At 38.4% G+C, this 15,391-nt stretch overlaps 1 protein-coding gene across 3 annotated transcripts in view; it reads right to left on the bottom strand.

The window, feature by feature from the left end:
• Positions 1 to 1,000: 1,000 nt before the first annotated feature.
• Positions 1,001 to 15,391, bottom strand: part of LOC129769069 (uncharacterized) — an 80,392-nt gene continuing 66,001 nt past the window's right edge. The window contains exons 1-3 of one of the 3 annotated variants that reach the window (XM_055771281.1): positions 5,024 to 6,132; positions 2,524 to 3,159; positions 1,001 to 2,465 (exon numbers count right to left, since the gene is read on the bottom strand). In XM_055771281.1, coding sequence (XP_055627256.1) covers positions 1,755 to 2,465; positions 2,524 to 3,159; positions 5,024 to 5,050 — 1,374 coding nt within the window. In that variant the 5' untranslated portion in view covers positions 5,051 to 6,132 and the 3' untranslated portion in view covers positions 1,001 to 1,754. Of the gene's footprint in view, positions 2,466 to 2,523; positions 3,160 to 3,263; positions 3,300 to 5,023; positions 6,133 to 15,391 lie in introns of those variants that run through there. The other 2 variants (XM_055771207.1, XM_055771123.1) reach the window with 2 other exon arrangements.

Raw genomic sequence — 15,391 nt, 5'->3', positions numbered from 1 at the left:
AAACCAGGATCCGTGCTCCAGGTTTAGCATTTGGTTCCCACAGTAAAACACGGCGGCGGAAGCCAAAAGTCATTTCCGACTGAATACGGATATAGTCAGTCAGATCAGTCAGATAGTCAGCTGACTATCCTCAGTTGAATATGACTATGCCGAGCCCTGGTCCGGAGAGTAGCATACAGGAACAACCTGAAAGGTCGTGTTGGCCGTGAAAAGTCTTTCAAAGGTGAATAAAAAAAAGGCTACAGTTTGCTAAGGGATATGTTAATAGAACTAAGGAGTTCTGGAACAAGGTTCTTTATACGGTTGAGATGAAAACCAATCTCTTTGAAACGGATGCAGGACGGATGGTGTGGAAGAAACCAGGATCCGTGCTCCAGGTTCAGCATTTGGTTCCCACAGTAAAACACGGCGGCGGCAGTCAGGTGATGTATGGTACGATGGCAGCATCTGGAACTGGAACCATGAGGTTTATCGATTCGGCGATGGACAAGATGGCTTCATTAAACATCCTGAATGGTAACCTTCAGTGTCTCATGTTGAAATTGGGTTTTTTTTCGTGATTACTACTTCCAAGAGGATAATGACCCGAAGCAAACTGATCTCATCGTGCGGAATTACCTACTCTATAATGTCCCAATCAATTCAAAACACCTCTGCCATCACCGGATTTGGACACTATTGATCATCTATGGTAGGGAATCAAGAAATGTCTGAAGAATAAAACTATAGGGAACGAAGCAGAACTCGAAACAGCGATTAAGAGAGAGAGAGCATTCCGTTTACAGTGACCAAAAATCTTGCTCGGCGCTTGCAGACAGTGCTGGACGATGAAGGGGGCTATACCAAATACTAGGAGATTTATTTTTGTTATCTGTTAGCATTTCTGAACTGATTTCGATTTTCTTTTTAAGAAAAACTGGAACAGTACACTCAATTTTGCAACGTCTGAATTTGAGATTTTTCGTTTGTTTTCAAACATTAGGTAGAAATGTGACCTTTTTACTTTTTTTTCCTCATCACTACATGAGAGTGAAAAGCATTATTTTTACGATGAATATGAGTCGCTTTTGATTATTTACTTTTTAAACCAGAAAAAACTCAAAAATAACAAACCAGCACAGGGTGTGTACTTTATTTTGCGATTGACTGTAGCTAAACCTTGTAATTAACGCATTTCGATGATCTCAATTCTGATCATGAGTTGTCCGATTCACTAATGTTGTTTTGTCAACATGATTTCCATGGCAACCGCTTGGGGCGATGCAGTTTGTTTACGGTGTCCTTCGCGCATAACAGAAATAAAGTTTTTCTCTGTTGAGTGTTTTGAGGTGAACACTTTCAAAATGTCCATGAAAAGGCAATATTCTGATATTCTGAAGAAAGCCTAAATTATGAATGGATCAATATGTTGACAGCAAACTAAAACAATTAGAAATGCAACATCTATTTGAAAATTCGATTTTATTCATTAAGAAATGATGATTTCTAAAACCGGACAAACCATGATCAGAGGTGAACAAACCAAGATCATAATTTCTCTTTGAAGAAAATTGTTTTAAAACATGAAAATTTGAATAATTTCAACGCCTTATGGTAGTATTAGCAACTAGAGACATGAGGCTTGCCAACAAACCCAAACTCGTATTGATTATATGTGATCTTCATGAAGAAAAATCGATTTGCATTTACTAATTGCGTGTAAAACCTAATCGGACAAACCAAGATCATTTACCCCAATATTTTAAGTTTTAGTTTTAAATACCAATCGAGTGCATTTTTAATAATAAATCATTGAAGGAATCGTCTTTTATGGAACGGCTATAAACAATGTTTCGTATGTTGCGAATAAGATCACTAATACTCTCCGTATTTTTCCTTTTCTCACACTTGTTAACATGGTTGGTAGATGATTGGTCAGTGATGTTTTCATCTATAGTTGTGTCTTCAGTTGCTTCTACTTCCCAATCAGAGATAACTTTCTTCATCCAATGTTTTTTGCTCGTTGTATTTCGTTTGGTATGTGCTCCAAATAGATTTATTGCTTTGCAAAATATATAACCGAGTTTCGCATAGAACACTTCCTGTCCATCCGTTGCCAGATATACATTATTGATATTCAGTACGTTTTTGCAGTATTGCTCTACTTCAGTAACCAAAATTGTTCCAATCCCGCGGCCCCGATAGCGATGCTCAATAACGACGGACTCTAAATAAGCTGCATCTATATCGGCAGGAACAGGTGATAATTTAGCATGTCCCAACACGGTATTCACACCATCAATCATTTGCGCCAACACTAGTGTAACTGGCAAAGTGTCCGTTGATGTTTCGAAACTCCAAAATCTGGCCATCCGTGAACGGGGCCACTCAGAATTGATCAAACGAACGCATTGTTCTTTTAGCTCCGGATGATGCTGAATAGGTGCTATTATGTATGGTTCCTTTGACGTGGGTGGTGGTGGTCCCTAATGAAGCGATAAACAGTTATTATACGTTCTGCATAATTGAAGAAATTATACTCACGTCATATTTTTTGTAGGTTTTAACTTCACTGTATCTGTAGTAAGTGTCGTCATCTTCGTCTTCATTATAATAGTAGTAGTAATAGTAATTTTGTCGTTGGTAGAATAAATCCTCATTTATTTTATCCTGTTCCTTTGCTATCCACTCTCTTGGATTTCTCGTGACTATAAATTTTTTAGCTATCTCAGGCTCTCTTTTATCCCTCATATAATCTATCTCAGTTTCATAAGAACTATCATTGCAAGAAATAAAGTCGAAACAAGAGCTATAGAAAGTATATCTAAACTTAGTGGCTAATACACACAGATCTCTTGTGCAAATAAATATATTTTCAATGTTAAGATAAAAGCAGTGGTCGTCTCTCACAATCACCTCAAGCAAACATCTTCTAGCACATGAAGGAATTTTGGACAACGAGCAATAAGCTATTACTTTCACTCTTTCGGATTCTCCACTCTCAAGAATAATGTATGAAGGGATCGGATTTGTAATCTCTAGTATTTTCAGCTCAAAGTTTCTTCTTGATTTCCATTCCAAATTCAGCTGGCGGTTGCATTGCTTGTAGAATTTGTTTTCATGGTGGATCGGCAACACGAAATAATAATTTTCCACTGCAGGGGAGGAACTGTGGAGTCTCTGAAAAATTCCAATAAAAAATAATAAACTGTCTATTTGAGCAATAAACGTAGAAATATCATTGTTTGATTGTTATGGGATAATTTGATTAGATTCCACATCACTCCACTTTTTCCATTATTGTTATAGAAAGTTTTCATTTAACGACATGGCAGTTTTGTGTTTTCGTGTGAACGAACCCTTATGGGCACCTTACACGATCAAACTGATTGACAATAAAGGCCCATTTATACGTTGCTAGTAGCTGACTTGACAATGAGCAGCTACTGACCCGGTGGACTCGCTTGACAATTGGTTGACTCGCCTTGTCCGTTCACACAGTGTGAGCTGCTGGCGAGAAACTAGATACTACGGCACGGGTTTACCAGGGATGCCAGGCGACTTTTCAAATGTCCATCAAATAGTCAGAAACAGCAATCAGGTCCGAATTTGTCAAATGATTGGTCCAAAATCGACTTCTTTATTGGCAGTTTTCATCTTAGGTTTTCAGTTGAATGTATCATCACACAATTTTATAGCAAAACAAACGCTGATCGTGTTTAAAAATACATACTTTGTGCTGAATTTCTTTGAACTGAAGGTACTATCCGAAAAAGCAGAAAGAGAAAAGGATTCGGGCCAGGAATTAGATGCAAAGAAAAGGAGCAACAAATACAATATTGAAGGAACTCTACGATGAGGATCCCCGAGATTACAGAGCAGTGTTGGTAATAACACCTGAACAAGTGAAAAAACTGTTGGATTTAATTGCTCCACGAATACAACGCCAAGATACAGTCATGAGGGATGCTGTACCTGCAAGAGTTAAATTAGAAATGACATTGATGTGCCTTTGTTTTGGAATATCGTTGGGATTGTTGTCGATATTTTTTAGAATCTCGAAAACATCCATAGCTCAGATAATTCCGAAAGGATGTGATGTTATAAATGGTAGTCTAAAAGATTTTTTTTTTAATTTTATTTATTTTGTGAAATGAAAATGATAGTCGATTTGCAGGTGCAATAGATACGCTTCAAAAATTTTAATAATGAATGAAAATGTACTTTTTTAAATCGAATATGTATTCTGTTTCTTAGAACAATACTTTTTTTTGTAAGTTGTGATCTGATAATGATTCTATATTAGAGATTCTCAAGAAAACTATCTCAAAAAGAAAGCGTGCCCCGCCAGCGTGCAAAACGAAATAACAATTATTTCGTTTAGAAACTATGAGGGTTTTATTTGTTTTTCCAATAATTTTCAAGTCTATAAATATCTTCACATATTTTCAAATATCTTAAAAATAGAGACATTTCATTACATTTGGCATCACTGATTCGAACGCTAAATTCTGTTTTTGACGTTGTGAAGCATGCAAGTGCGAGTAAATTCAAAAAACTTTGAAGTAGCTCGCACGCCGGATCACACATGACAATAACTGGCATGATGTGTTCACACGGTGTGAGTAGCTGCACTGCAGTAACTGACTAGACCGACTCGTATGCTTACTCGCACCGTCTGAACCCGGCTTAAGTGTCTTCAATATCGTGACAGCTAGGCTTTCGACATCCGATCTAACCTCAATCAATATTTTGCCACCTTACACGGTCAATATCGCCCTCAACCCGAGACAACGAAAATATCCGCGTTGGCTAGTGGTGACATTCGAGTTTGGGATTCCATCAGATTAGAAGGCTAAATTGCAATTTTCAATTGGTAAAATTTGAATGAAAATATCTACTTGGTATTATTTAATTAGTTGAAGCGCGTAGTCCTAACTCTAACTTAACCTATTTTCTATGAATTTTCAGATATTCCTACTAAAATTTATTATTATTATATAACGTCAGTTTCAGATACAATTTTTGTATGGGATTTTCTCACCACTTGCAGAAAAAAAGTGATTTGCATTCACATAGAATACTAATTTGATTTGGAAAAGTTAATTTTCATTCATAATTTACACTTTAAAACTCGTTTTTCCTTCTCAAAAACACACCATAATACTCGCTTCACAAATACAGACTGATCCTTTCAGTTTCAGGGATGCCAAATTATTTTAGATTGTGAAAATATATGCAAATTATATTATCTGCAAGCAAATGTTTTTATTCGATAAATAAGACTATGACAGTAGAACCCCGATTATCTGTATCTGTATCTATTTCTGTATTGATAAAACATAGTTTCTATGTTTAAAAATCATCCCGACTATTCACGGATAATCGGGATTCTACTGTAACTTGAATTAACACGTGATGTTTTTTCACCTGTGATTTTCCCAGATCTTCTCATTCTCCAAATTTTATAGCGGAGTGTGAAGAAACACACAACTTAGACTAAAGTGGCTGCCCCGCTCGCTAGCGCAAAGAATGACCGAGTTCAATGTTTTAAACATTCCTAAGACGTTGTTAATTTTCATTCACTCTCTCACCATCACATTGTCAGTTACTTTGAGGTTTTGGTTTGTATTGCGAAAAGTACTGTATTTTGCTATTTTAGGTACAGTAATTTACATTTAATGCGACATTTTTCTAATTGGACAGACCTATATACGACACGTTTAGTTAGACATTTTTGTAAACATCGAATTCGGGCCCAAATTATGGCCCCACATTGACATTCGCCGCCAGACGTCGACGCTGTACCACTCTCATCTTCAATGTCCAATTACAGGTCAAATCGCCTCCAATGCGACACTGAGTGGTACTCCGGCATGTCGCATTAAATGTAAATTACTATATCAGTTTTCCAAACCAAAAGCTTTCATTTATGATTGCTACAATTTCAGAAGTTTATAAATTTTAATTGCAATCGCAAAAAAGACTAACAAACATTAAATGTCCGCTTGCAAATCTGGCAACTCAGTCTGGAAGTCCGTGAGGTAAAACGTCAACATCATGCATCCATATGAAATGTCACGATATTGATGCCCGAAAATCAGAAAATCCGGATTTCTGCGTTGTCGGCCATGTTCAGCTGTCATTATGCTCTCAAATGTCATCATATTGTCAATAAATTTGACCGTGTAAGGTCCGCTTTATACCAGGGACCAGCCGGGTGACGTCTTTAGAGAACCCCCATTGAACTGACAGGAGCCAACATATCGGGTATCCCACTGACATTTTCCCTTTGTTTTCTTATGAATTGGGTATCCCACTGACAGTTCTGCTTGAGATTTTGCTAACGATCCTAGCATCAATCATAGCACCCGGCTGCCAGGGACAGACATACAGCTGTACTTGCGTTGTACGTGTACAGCGTTGTACAGGTACCATCGTACCAGAGAAGAGAAGTGGAACTTGAGAGAAAAAAGTGGCAACGATTTGTGGCAAGAAAATGTAAACAGTGAAAAAATTGACAGATGATTTACGCTCTAAAAATTGAACATATTGTTAAGATGTCTCTAAGAGGGTGGGAGACTTCATATATAAGGTGGGAGGTTCGTATATAATGTTAGCATCATCATGATAAACACGGTGAATGGGATAGAAATTATGAACTGAAAATATACATATAAACGCTGAAACGCTGTGGACAAATTTTATAATGCATTTTTATCGGCTTATGTATAATGCATTTTCAAAATAAACCCATATGTATTGTAATCATAACTTGCTGTGCTATTCATAACAACATTTTTGGTCGTATTCCACCAATGATGACAAATGTGTAATTTACGAATGAAGCTTCGCCATAGAAACTGAACTGAAAAAATTAAAATGTGGTGAGAGCATCAGTTGAAATATTTTAAAGCATTCTCATCGGAATAAATTGAATGATACAATAATTATACGACTAAATAATGTATGTATACTTAAAAACAACATTAAAATATGATTTCTGAATAAATTTCTTTTTTTTCAGTTTCGAACACACCCCGTAAAAAGCCATTTTTTAAAATACTCTCTGTTGGTATTGTATCTAGAATTTACAAGGTAATGAAACGTTAACGTCAATTAGTTGCTAGTAATCAGCTTTTTAGCTGCCGGGAAATTAACACCAAACTATATTTTTTAGTATCATATATATTCCATGCCAATTATTGTTCGTAATTGTTCTTTATAGTTTTCATTCAAGGGCGCTACATTTTTTTATATTTTTTCTCGAAAGCTGAGGATTTTTTAGATGACATATACAAAAATGTGTTCTTCCTTGTTTTTAAATTATGATTTTTCAAATTTAACCGATGGTTCAAAAAATCAGTTTTCTCCTTTTTTCCAAAAATTACGTTTTTCAAAAATTCATAACTTTTAATCTACTGAACCGATTCAGATAATCGACATAGTTGATTCAAGTCAATAATTTCACACTGGCAAAAAAATAATTTTTTATTCATAAAAAACGAAAACAAAATTATTTTTTTTGCAAGTGCAATATTTTTCCAAAAAATTCTAGGCTTTAATTTGATATATCTATCATCTGAATCGCTCTAGCAGTTCAAATGTTATGAATTTTTGAGAATAGGAAAAAGGGGAAGAAATTAATATTCCGAACTATTGGTTAACTTTAAAAAATTATAACTCAAAAAAGAAAAAAAGAATATATATAATTTTGAGTTAAAAATCGAGTGCTATTTTGCAAAAATGTGGCCGCTCACAGGAACGGCGCAACGAACAAGCTAAGTTTTTTTTGCCATTTTTTCTTCAATACTTACATCTCCTAGATTTTGTATGTATATTTCAAATACATGCAACGAGGAAAATTGTGTGCAGCAGTGTGTTTACTTAGTGGCCTTCGGCTATGGAAGTGGAATGATGTTATGTGACTTTTCACGGATAGATCTTCACCGGAGTTTGTTTTATTTCAAATTGGATTTTTCTAATGGTGCGAGATTTTCAGCAGGCCTCGCAAGACCCAGTCAGTGATACATATTATGTTTTGCCATGTGTGTTCATTTTTAAGTGTGCACTCGTATGCGTATCGTTGTGAATGTATCACCGTGGGAGACAGGAGCTGGTAGCAACGCAAGCTAAGTTTTTTTTCGTTTTCATTCTGTTTAAATTATTTTTTATTTATTTTTCAAAACATATCTGTTGTTCCTTTATATAAACTGTTTGAGTAAACTGATATAAAGCTTTTTGATACATAGAAAATCGAATCCCATTCCATCAGTAGGAAGACAACACGATTGTCGCCGTGCATCATTCATCTTTCAGTCAATTCTCCCTTAATCAGAGCGATAAGAATCTCCCTAACTGGCGAAGTTTTCTTTTTTAATTTTACATATAACTGTTTTGATACACAAACAGACATCAAGAATATATGCAGATGCAGATGATTTCAAAAATAACAAAGACTAATATTCACTCGTATGTATCATATATTATTTTATTTATATTAACGTAACCAAAAATTAAGGCTGGGAATCAATACATCCAAGTTTATCTTCTATTATTCATATCTCGACATTGAAAGGAAATAACGGATTGCCGGTTGGTTTGTTTTCATAAATATCATCAAGTTATACGATCTTGATTATTTTTAACTTAAATATTCTTTTATTCCTTCATTTTGTTTACATTATGATTGAATAACACATTTCAAGTGATCAACCTAGGGTTCTATATATTTAAGTTCCACGATTCATCGAAAAGAATCATAACTCTTCGTCATTCCTAGCTATGCACGGATACTTGCAGAGCAATATACTACTGCGACAATAACGCACAATGGACTAGATACCGCAAATGCGTTCTATGTGTTGACCTTCCACAGTGGGTTAAGCGCTGATTTTTCATCGTAAGCATTAGCCCATTTTATAAATATAGAATATTATATATCATAAAACATGAATTCATTATTTAATAACAACCTTTATCCTGAAACTGAATCTGAATTGAATCTGGAACTAAGGAATCACCGTCGGCAGAATGGATACAAAACATCACCAGGATTATGCACAACACCTCGGGATTTCGCATTCTTCTTATTACCCATTAACACATTTGCCGTGGAGCTGCCGGCCTAGAATAGCACTTCGGGTCCAGGTCCCTGTCCCTGTCGTAGAAGGCGACTAATCGGGTGATAACGCGAGTAAGGGCGCGGTAAAGCCTATGGAGAATGCACGGGGGAAATACCGTGTACAGGAGCAACGAAGGGAGTGCCAAGCACATCAGGACCGACGCCAGTAAGATCCTGATTATGATATACTGGTAGGAAATGGAAAATGGACATGACACGGAAATAGATAACATGTGACGCTAAAGGCTGACAGTCGTGCTATTCTGCTCCCGGAGTAAGGAAGGGTGACACCTTCCTGAAATGGCGTGTGGGTTAATAGTGCGGTTGCCCCCGTCCCGGTAATAACTTGGCATGTCTTCGGGTACGTTCGAAGCTCGTCTAGGCTCAGGCACTAGGTACTAGGCATCAGATGTCACATTCCTGATTTGCGCTGATCTGGCTCTGAACACGGTCGGATCGTGTCAACCCTTGCATGGCCTCACTGCTTGCATAGATAACCATGGGATCACTAAAAAGCGACTATGTACAACGAGTGGAGATAGCGGCCCGGAGTTGGGACCCAATAGAACATGGAGAATACCAAAAACACACCACGAATGGATAACGAAGTAGAAGAGACGAGCATTTTTGCCAGAAGAGGACAGGTGCTAAGGTCACCGGTGCCGAATCAATCGACAACATCAAAAATTAGTGATAATACTTCCCTCAAGGAGCAGCCAGTGCTACAACAAAACAAGTCCAAGTTGGGAGAAGCCAAGAAGGCAAGTGAAGAGCTCTACGAGTACATCAAGTCTCGTAACAATGTCCACGCCGTGATACGAACCCTTACGATCAGAATCAAGTCTGCGCTCGCAGCAGCAGAACGTGAACAACAGTCTTGGAAGGCAAGAGCAGAAAAGGTGGAAAATGCCCTGAAAGGGGCTGTACAAAGAGAGCCAAACGAAGTGGTTTCAACTCCAACAGGAGACTCAACTCCGTTAACCGCAAAGAGGAGAAGGCAAACTCCAGAAGAAAAAAGGGCAACGAAAAAACAGAGAGAGGGTCGTGAAGAAACACGTGACGAAAATGATCTACACCGTAACGAGCATAATGAGTGGCAAAAAGTTATAAGCAAAAAACAAGGGGAGGAAAAGAAAGACAGGCCGAATCGCCGGAAGGAGAGGGAGAAATCAGACGCTCTGATCGTTTCTACAGCGGGCACTACGACCTATGCCGATATCCTACGAAAGGTTAAAGGTGATCCGTCCCTGAAAGATCTCGGAGAAAATGTGGCGAAAATAAGACGCACCCAGAACGGTGAAATGCTGTTCGAATTAAAGAAAGACCCGAAGATAAAGAGCTCAGCTTATGAAGAGCTAATTGGGAAATCCCTGGGGGAAACAGCGCAAGTGAAGGCGCTATCTCAAGAGACAGTGATTGAATGCAGGAATCTGGATGAGATCACGACAGTAGTTAAATGAATTGAGAGAAGCCCTGTACGAGCAGTTCACTTTGGGAGATGTATCGCTGAATATCCGACTGAGAAAAGCGTTCGGAGACACGCAAACAGCGAAAATAAGACTGCCGACGAACGTAGCAAATAAGCTGCTCGACACTGAAAAAATAAAAGTCGGTTGGACGGTATGCCCCTTGAGAGTTGACCGACAATTAGTAAGATGCTTCAAGTGCATGGATTTCGGCCACCGAGCTAAGAGATGCACGGGTCCCGATAGATCCGACCACTGTATAAGGTGTGGTGATAAGGGGCACTTGGCAAAGGATTGCACCAAACCACCGAGATACATGCTCTGCCCAACAGACTCTGAAAATGGTCACGCTTCGGGAGGTCCGAGATGTCCGATCTTTAAAAAGGCGATGGCGGCAATGGCAAAATGGAGATAACACAGATAAACCTAAACCACTGTGACACTGCACAACAACTGCTATGGCAGTCTACAGCAGAAACAAAATGCGATGTGGCGATCATAGCTGAACCGTACCAAGTCCCTTCGAGCAATGGAAATTGGCTGGCCGATAATGCCAACATAGCCGAACTAATGACGATGGGGAGATACCCAATACAAGAAGTGGTATCCACCGCATACGAAGGGTTCGTGATTGCCAAAATTAACGGACTCTTCGTATGCAGTTGTTATGCACCCCCGAGATGGACGATTGAGCAATTTGACAGGATGCTCTTTGATTTGACAGAACAGCTCATCGGACGGAATCCCGTTGTTATCGGTGGGGATTTTAATGCTTGGGCAGTGGAGTGGGGAGCAGACTTACAAATGCAAGGGGATTTAGCTTGCTCGAGGCCTTGGCAAAGCTGAATGTAAAACTGGTAAATGAAGGATCCACCAGCACCTTCCATAGAAACGGTCGGGAATCCATTATAGATGTCACATTTTGCACCCCGACACTGGCACCAAATATGAACTGGAGAGTCTGCGATAGCTATACTCACAGTGATCACCAAGCAGTTCGCTACACAATCTGCAATAAGAATTCATCAACAAGACGAGGGATGATAGAAGACGGTCGAAAGTGGAAGATAAAATTGTTCGACAAAAATCTCTTTCTGGAAGCACTCCAAATGGAGCGACCTGTCACCAATTTAAATGCAAGCGAATTGACAGAGAGTGTTGTCCGAGCATGTGACATCGCAATCCACGAAAAATAACGCCAAAAAACGAACGACGATCGGTCTATTGGTGGAATGAAACAATTAACTCTCTCCGGACGAGCTGCCTCCGAGCCAGGAGAAGAATGCAAAGGGCTAAGACTGTAACTGACAGAGCAGAGTGCAGGGTAGCGTTCAGAGAGGCAAGAACCTTACTTAAGCATGAAATCAGTCGCAGTAGACGGAACTGTTTCAAAGAGCTGTGCCGGGACGCAGAAGCGAACCCCTGGGGTAATGCTTATAGAGTGGTGTTGTCAAAACTCAAAGGTCCATCGATACCCAGAGAAGGGTGCCCAAATAAATTGAAGCGTATCATAGAAGTGCTCTTTCCACAACACGATTCGGTGAGTTGGCCACCTACGCCGTACAATCATGATGAAGAAAACGTAGAGAGGGTGTCAATAGACGAGCTGATAACGGCAGCAAAGAAGCTGAAGGTGAACAAAGCCCCAGGTCCAGATGGAATTCCCAACGTGGCACTCAAAACAGCGGTGCAAGCATACCCCGAATTGTTTAGGGAAACGCTGCAAAAATGCCTGAATGAAGGAAACTTTCCAGATATCTGGAAGAGGCAGAAATTGGTTCTACTGCCAAAACCAGGAAAGCCACTTGGTGAGCCATCCTCTTATAGGCCCATTTGCCTTCTGGACACTCTAGGGAAACTGTTGGAGAGGATCATTCTCAATAGAATAACAAGGTGCACAGAAAGTGAGCACGGTCTCTCGAAGATGCAGTTCGGGTTTCGGAAAGATAGATCCACAGTGGATGCTATCCTGTCAGTCACTGAGACAGCCAGAAAAGCACTGATGAAGAAAAGGTGTGGAGATCGCTACTGTGCAGTGATAACGATCGATGTAAAGAATGCATTCAACAGTGCCAGCTGGGAAGCCATCGCCGAGGCGTTGCATAGATTGTTAGTTCCCGACTATGTGTGCAAGATCATGAAAAGTTATTTCCAAAACCGGGTTCTTATCTACGACACAGAGACAGGACGAAAAACGTACAATATCACAGCGGGTGTCCCACAAGGATCCATCCATCCATAGGTCCATAGGTCCAACGCTGTGGAACGGGATGTACGACGAAGTGTTAACGCTGAAGCTTTCGCAGGGCGTGAAGATAACTGGCTTCGCAGATGATATTTTGCTGACAGTGATTGGCGAGACAAGAGAGGAAGTCGAAATGTTGGCTACAGAGTCAATTCAAATTGTTGAAGAATGGATGAAGAATGCACACCAGAAAACAGAAATGGTGCTGATCAGCAATTGCAGAGTGGTGGATCAAGCAGAAATTATTGTTGGGGATCACAAAATTACGTCCAAACGAGAGCTGAAATATTTGGGTGTTATCATCGATGACCGACTTAAATTCAAGAGTCATGTAAAATACGCATGTGAGAAAGCAGCAAGGGTCGTGGCAGGGATGGCAAGAATTATGCCGAATAATGCAGGACCATGTAGCAGTAAGAGGCGCCTTCTTGCCAGTGTATCCACGTCGATACTCCGTTACGGCGGCCCGGTCTGGGTGGCAGCACTCGGAGTGAAACAAAATCGTACTCTGCTAAACAGAACACTTAGAGTAATGGCGATGAGAGTAGCGAGCTCATATCGGACGATATCTGCGGAAGCAGTATACGTCATAGCGGGAATGATTCCCATCGACATCATTCTAGTCGAAGACAGCGTATGCTACAAACAAAAAACGACGAATGTGCAAAGAAACAGAGAAGTGCGGAAAAGAGCAAAATTAGACTCGATTCAGAAGTGGCAGCAGGAATGGAACAACACATCCAACGGTCGATGGACCCATCGATTGATACCGAACATCGCAAATTAGATTGATCGCAAACATGGTGAAGTGAATTTCCACCTGACGCAATTTCTGTCAGGCCACGGATGTTTCCGACGGTACTTGCACAGATTCGGACACGCAAGTTCACCGTTCTGTCCTTTGTGCGATCAAATAGAAGAAACACCGGAGCATGTGGTTTTTGACTGTCCTCGATTCTTCACAGAGAGACAAGAAATAATCTTAGCGAGCGGTCCCGATGTGAATGCTGAAAATGAAGATAATACAGGCAATGTGTAAAGAAGAGAACACGTGGAATGCAGTGAACCGCGCAATACGTAAAATAATGGTAGAACTTCAACGAAGATGGAGAGAAGATCAAAGAGTAACCAAAACAAACATTGAGCAATGAGTGCATAAGCACAGCCTCCTCCCCGAAGTAATACCAATTGGTGGTTCCGGGGAAGGTCTGGTATGAAGTACAAGGAGGTGGTTATAGTTATAGTTATAGTTATAGTTATAGTTATAGTTATAGTTATAGTTATAGTTATAGTTATAGTTATAGTTATAGTTATAGTTATAGTTATAGTTATAGTTATAGTTATAGTTATAGTTATAGTTATAGTTATAGTTATAGTTATAGTTATAGTTATAGTTATAGTTATAGTTATAGTTATAGTTATAGTTATAGTTATAGTTATAGTTATAGTTATAGTTATAGTTATAGTTATAGTTATAGTTATAGTTATAGTTATAGTTATAGTTATAGTTATAGTTATAGTTATAGTTATAGTTATAGTTATAGTTATAGTTATAGTTATAGTTATAGTTATAGTTATAGTTATAGTTATAGTTATAGTTATAGTTATAGTTATAGTTATAGTTATAGTTATAGTTATAGTTATAGTTATAGTTATAGTTATAGTTATAGTTATAGTTATAGTTATAGTTATAGTTATAGTTATAGTTATAGTTATAGTTATAGTTATAGTTATAGTTATTGTTATAGTTATAGTTATAGTTATAGTTATAGTTATAGTTATAGTTATAGTTATAGTTATAGTTATAGTTATAGTTATAGTTATAGTTATAGTTATAGTTATAGTTATAGTTATAGTTATAGTTATAGTTATAGTTATAGTTATAGTTATAGTTATAGTTATAGTTATAGTTATAGTTATAGTTATAGTTATAGTTATAGTTATAGTTATAGTTATAGTTATAGTTATAGTTATAGTTATAGTTATAGTTATAGTTATAGTTATAGTTATAGTTATAGTTATAGTTATAGTTATAGTTATAGTTATAGTTATAGTTATAGTTATAGTTATAGTTATAGTTATAGTTAAAGTTATAGTTATAGTTATAGTTATAGTTATAGTTATAGTTATAGTTATAGTTATAGTTATAGTTATAGTTATAGTTATAGTTATAGTTATAGTTATAGTTATAGTTATAGTTATAGTTATAGTTATAGTTATAGTTATAGTTATAGTTATAGTTGGCCGTGGAGCTGCCGGCCTAGAATAGCACTTCGGGTCTTGGTCCCTGGGTGAGGCCAAAAGGGCATCTGATGAACTCTACGAGTACATTAAGCCTCGCAGTAACGTTCACGCCGTCATAAGGACCTTGACGATTAAAATCAAATCGGCGCTTGCAGCAGCCGAACGCGAGCAACAATTCTGGAGAGCAAAAGCTGAAAAGGCGGAGAACGCACTGAAAGAGAATGTGCAGAGTAAGCCGATAGAAGCGATCTCGACACCAATGAGTGACAGTACCCCGTTAACCGCGAAAAGGAAAAGACTAACTCCTGAAGAGAAAAGGCCAGCAAAGAAACA

Source organism: Toxorhynchites rutilus, chromosome 1 (assembly GCF_029784135.1).
Source record: "Toxorhynchites rutilus septentrionalis strain SRP chromosome 1, ASM2978413v1, whole genome shotgun sequence".
NCBI lineage: Eukaryota > Metazoa > Arthropoda > Insecta > Diptera > Culicidae > Toxorhynchites > Toxorhynchites rutilus.
This window is presented reverse-complemented; position numbering and strand designations above follow the sequence as displayed.